This window comes from Hesperophylax consimilis, chromosome 6 (assembly GCF_061612785.1).
Source record: "Hesperophylax consimilis isolate HC1 chromosome 6, BYU_Hcon_1.0, whole genome shotgun sequence".
NCBI lineage: Eukaryota > Metazoa > Arthropoda > Insecta > Trichoptera > Limnephilidae > Hesperophylax > Hesperophylax consimilis.
This window is the reverse complement of record NC_142841.1, coordinates 39739334-39745249: the sequence shown is the minus strand read 5'-3', so window position 1 is coordinate 39745249 and position 5916 is coordinate 39739334. Positions and strand designations below refer to the sequence as shown.

Here is a 5916-nt window from a genome sequence, read left to right as displayed (position 1 = left end):
CTATTAAAAAGGAATTTTTCCGCATTCATTGAAAACTTTCATTATAACACAAGTGCCCAAAATAATAATGCAACAAATTTTGAAAGCTTCAGACCAATAAATAGATTACCAAAATGTGAACAGCTACTAAAAAGTTAAAGGACAGATGAGTAAATTTATTGAAAAAATAAAATTCTAGTATAACAACAATCCAGGCATAGAAACTAACATTCTTCTGAAACAGCATAAAACAGTAATAATTATAGATAGATAACATGTATAAATCAGAAGAAGAGCACAATAGCCGGATTTTATAGGTGTTTTTGAAACGATCAACGATGATAAAACAACAGCATCACTCAAGCCCCCCCATTAAACAGAAAATATCTGGAAGTGTTCTACACTGTTTTGAGCAAAAACAAATTATTAGCAGCTTTTAGGAATTTTTCAAATAAATCAAATAAAAGATCGGCGAAAGAAAAATAAACACTGCCTCAAAAGGCACCCTGTACAAGTAGCAGCAGCCAGTGGAAGAAAATTGAAGATAAACACGATTAAAGCGAAATGGTGATAATGAAATAACTATATATTAGAGCAATTCGCCAAATGTATCAGTATTAATTTTGTGACAGTGCTTTCTTCAAAATGTTGATTCCTTTAATTTCGTTAATCTTCCTGCACTTAGCTGCTTGTAAGTTCCTACAGAAATGTAGATTTAATTTTCTCAAATAACTTTTTTAATGATCGACAGGCTTTCAAATTCAAAAACCACAGAATCAGCGCATTTACTCCTGTCCTTTGGCAACGCCGTCATTTTTTACAATTAGAATTATTTCTCTCACACAAATCTCTTCCCAGGTAGAACTGCTTACGTCCTGAAGTCTGTCTGTACTGCTGTCATTATATTTTTCCCTTTCTCCTGCAAGGATCACCTTGATACTTGTTTTATTTCTCGTAGGAACCTAAAATAATTTGTTTCAAATATACGAAACATGTCCTAGAATACCTGTATGTACCAAAAACAATAAGTTTTAAATAAATATTGGATGTTTTCCCTCCTCAGCGGCGGCGGTGATTCCATATGGTTCATTTGAAACCTCGGTGGCAGAAGTCAAAACAGCTGGTTTGGCTATTGACATCATCCAGGCACCTTTTAACGTGGCTGTCCTTGAAGTTATCGACACCATCATCCGCCATCACTGTGGTGGAGCCATCATCCGACCTGACACCATTGTGACATCAGGATTCTGTATTTATTAGTAAGCTACTTTCTGATAAACTGTTTCAGAATATCAATTATTTGTTAAACTACTTTACTAAAATAAACTACTTTACTAAAGTAAACTACTTTACTAAAGTAAACTACTTTACTAAAGAAAACTACTTTACTAAAGTATTTAGTAAAGTAGTGTAAGTAAGGTGAAGGTTCACAAGAAATTTCAGAGCTTTCTCTACCTGAAGGAAAATGGCTTCCAGGCGTTCAAGCTTGGAATGAACCATCTACGGGTCAGAAGGGATTTGCATTTAGCTTCTCATTTCTTCTCTCCGATTCGGTAAAGATTTGAATTCACGGGGAGCATTAATTTTTTTATTACCGATGGTTATCTCTGTAACCGACAGCATGGACTATTTAATTTCCCGGCCTGCAGGTCTAACTTACCAAAGGTAATGGCGGTGGGGAGAGCTATCTCTTTGTTAACTAGAATCACTAAAAATCATTAATGATTAAATTAATGAGAACATGTAGATATGTACATTTTTGACAGATCATCTGTCAAAAATATAAGCACTATAAATATTGATTTTAAAATGTAGAATTATTACTAATGTAAAATAATGTAAGTAACTAATTTATCGCTTGATTACCACAATCAGTTCCAATATAAACGTGAATAATTACTTGGGAATATTTATCACTTACCTCATCACAGACAATATAAATTAGTATGTTGATGATTGAAAATAAATGCACCGTTATAAGCAATTCATATGTGTGCCCCGTTCACATTTTTATTCTAACGAATTCAAATGAGAGGACATTTAAAATTTCTCCCTTAATAAGTTGAAAATGACGCCTCCGTGGTTAAGGGGTAAGGCTCTCGACTAGTAAACTGGAGGTCGCGGGTTCGAATCCCAGCGTGCGCCGGATTCATTCGTTATTTCGCAAATTACTTAATTAAAAAATATATTAAGTGTATTTGAGTAACGTCGTAGAGTTGAAGATACTTTCAGTATCGTCATGGTGTAGGATCACCATTCAGAATTGAAAAGTTGCGTAAAATGGCTTTGGCCGTGTTTGGTGACCTTTCTCTTTACCGCATCTTTCCCCTCCCTACTTTCAGCCTCACAACATACCCAAAATTGGTGATGCCATAGTCTAACTGGCTAAAGAAGGTTGGGAGCAGTTGGGTCTATTGTGCGGTTTTACATTAAAAAAGAAAAAAACCTTAAATCCACAGCTCTCTCTCCCCCTCTGAATATCCCCATCGACTGATGATCAAGGCAGGGACAACCTTCTTTGGATTCGGAGGTCAGCAGATTTGGGTGAAGGAGACGCTGCTCCATCCAAACTTTAACCACGAGTCTTACCAGAGCAACATTGGCATCATGACTCTGGAGAGAGATATCACCCTGGGATCAACAGCATCCATTATTCCATTGTCTAACAGGGACAATGTTGACATTCCTAGCGCTGAACTTACCGGATGGAGCAAAACCGTAAGAACCATTTTCTTTTATTTAAGGGGACAGTTTAACTTTTTTATACAAGTAAGGAATGAACGTACTGTTCAGGAAGGAACAAGGAAGTAGTAAGAATAAATCTAAAATATTTAAATGCAAGCTGACGTGTAGCCGGCGCTGCTCAGGTTTATGAACAGGATCGTCTTAAACTTTGAAATTAGGGAGTGCCTATGTTCGTACATACATTGGGATTTAACGTTAGAATTTAAAAAAAAGTATTTTCACAGTACCGTAAAAAATGTGTTGAACATTGAAAGTTTATTTTTCTGATTATTCAGAAACGGTTTCATCTAGCTACAACGTCATTGTGACGTAGAAATCGCCACTAGCTGCTAAGTCAGCTATCACCAACGTCGCCCGGCGTGACGTAAACGAAGCCGAATTCATTAATAAAAACGAAAATTGCACATTTTAAATCCTAAAAGATAATAATTGATTATTTAATCAACATAAAAATGAAATCAAAAAGCTTTAACTATCCTAATATTTTCTCATTTTTTTTCGAGAATTAAAAAAAAAGTGCAAATACACTATTAAGTTTTAGTTTGCTTTAAACATAGATGTGGTTTAATGCATTTATAATCAAATACGTTGTTCTCAGTTAATGACTAAAATAATTTTATTATTTCGCACACCTAGATAAAGGGTAGCACAACTCGAAATAATTCAAAATGGAGTTATTGCGATTTTCGGAATCTGCGTCGAAAACTACACAAACTATAAAGACACCTGTTTTAAAATCTCCATCAATAATAATGTGATGGCGATGTAAGTTAGTCTTTCTGAGTTGCTCCACGTACACCCACCACCAACAACAGTAACACATCACCAATTACGACATACCAGCAGTAGGGGAAGGTGCTGTCAATACGCACAAAGACTGGATTATTTCGACTTAGTTTTGTATTCGTGATTAACTGCAGTTATAAAGCGTGAATTATTTTAGTTGATTTGGTATTCGTGATTGAACCTGTCTTGTTTCTCGGGCGTTCTACGTATCAACTCCACATACTCCGGTTTTGTTTACAAAAGTAAGTAATTTTAATTTTACTAATTCATAATAGTTGATTAATTTGAGTTGATAAAATTATTAAACAATGATTTAGTCACGAATACTAAAATAACACGAAATTAATTAATAAACAAGTGATACGTGTATTTAATGATAAGTAATTGAGCAAATAAATATCCTAGTAAAATAACATACAACATTATATAAAAATATTTTTAATCGGTCACATAAAAATCGAGTAAAATGTTTTTTGCTGTTCCTGAAAAAAGAGGTATTTTGAGTTGTACTACTCTTCATCTAGGTGTGCGATTTGTATTTTTTTTATTTTTTATATTATAAAAACAAACAGTACCTACATGATTTACAGAGATGAAACAATATACAGGATTAAGATACTTCATGTTGTGTACCTATGATATGTTTCCTTGTAATGTCTGCTAAGTGGTATGTTTATTCCTTAATTACAAGGTAACTTGTGTAGTTTATAGGTGTGTATTATATATTATATTTTAGAGTTCTGAGTAATTAAATCTCTAAATACCTTTTACGTAGCAGCTCAGTTTGTGCAGACCTTAGTAAGATGATGTTTTAAAAATACATTTTTATTTTTTTTTCATGGATTTTCACATTAACTTAAGTCAGTGTAGTTCTACGAAAATTAGCCAGTCCATTGCATGAAATCAAGAAGTTATTGTGATCATCGTATTTATGATGGTTTTTTCTACGTTCTGCAAAACAGTATCCATATAAAAGACCATCACAAAATCAGCCATTTTTGATTTAGCCATTTAAGCATAGTTCTATAGAATGAGGTTAGTCCACACAAAATGTATTCAGAGAAATAAGCATTTTGGGATGAGGTGGATTAGTTGTATCTACATCTACCAAATAAACTGTAGTTTGTTATTTAAATTGAGAAGTTATCATCGATCCATGTATTAAATCCTTACGGAGATTCCAAACCAACTTTAAGAGAATTTAGTTATTTAACTGGCTGCTTTTTTTCTAATAATGCGAATTTCGTAATAATAATATTTATGCAAATTAAATAGTGATTTTAATTTAAGTCTTAATGGTACTATTTTTATAATAATATGTATATAAATAAGTATAATATTTTTAAAACAAGCTAATCGCTGGTTAAATAAATGAAAAAACAATTGCAGTCTGCGGGAGGCAAATCGGAGAACCTCCAAAAGTTTACGGTTCCGCTGGTGGCGCAGTGCGTCTGCAGTCAGCTTCACCCCTCAGACGTGATCTGCGCCAAGGCCGGCGAAGATCTGCCTGGAGACCTGTGCTACGGGGATGTGGGTAACCCTCTGGTGGTGAATGGCACCCTCGTCGGAATCACCCTCTGGAGCTTCGACTGCGGAACTCCTTTCTCACCCTGGATCTTTACAAGCGTGGCTCCTTACGTGGATTGGCTTAATCCACCGATAAAAACAACTCAAGAGATTGATTAGAGGAGGAAGTAATGACTACCGAATGGTTGAATTACGAGACCAATACACTGATATATTAAAACACCAATTTTTTGTATTGATTACAAAATAAATAAACTAAGATTATATTAAATGTTGCTAACAGATAATAAAAAAGGTGAACACTGTCTTTATTAATTGCACCGTGTGTATAGGACGCTATTAATACTGAAAATTTTATTTCAATTTATTATTAAAAACTGTACTTGCTTTTGTTTAGGCAACGTGATTCAATAAAACGATTCAAAATTCCAATGAGCGCTCGGTGGTAAAGGTAGGAAATTTCAGTTGATAGAAGGAAAAAAAATAAATATTCCCTGCTTGCACATTTATTTAAATTTAATGGGATTACCGAATAACCGCTGAAAACGGCTGCAAGAGATTGAATGGGGAAGGTTGGGAAGTGCCTACTTGTAAATTCCGACCCTATCACCTGCTATATTAAAGATATTTTTGATTTTCATTGTAATGAATCAAATTTCTGTATGGTAAAATGTGGCGTGTGTGATGAAAGAAGATAGGTGTAAGGATGATGTAATATGTGAAAGTTACTGACTGAAAAAGTCGAGTATTGCCGAAAAAGACATTAAATTATTAATGAAATATAATATAATAAATTAATGAAATTTTTATTTGTAGTAAAATGTGGCGAATGTGATGAAAGAAGAAAGGAGTAAGCATGATGTAATACCTACGTGTAAG

At 34.0% G+C, this 5916-nt stretch overlaps 1 protein-coding gene across 1 annotated transcript; it reads left to right on the top strand.

Moving 5' to 3' along the window:
* Positions 1 to 546: 546 nt before the first annotated feature.
* On the top strand, positions 547 to 5331 carry LOC149423352 (trypsin-1-like). Its single transcript, XM_089632962.1, has 4 exons — positions 547 to 670; positions 1043 to 1238; positions 2439 to 2697; positions 4900 to 5331. Exons 1-4 carry the CDS (start codon positions 625 to 627, stop codon positions 5194 to 5196), a joined length of 798 nt encoding a protein of 265 aa, XP_089489088.1. The 5' UTR covers positions 547 to 624; the 3' UTR covers positions 5197 to 5331.
* The last annotated feature ends 585 nt before the right edge of the window (positions 5332 to 5916 follow it).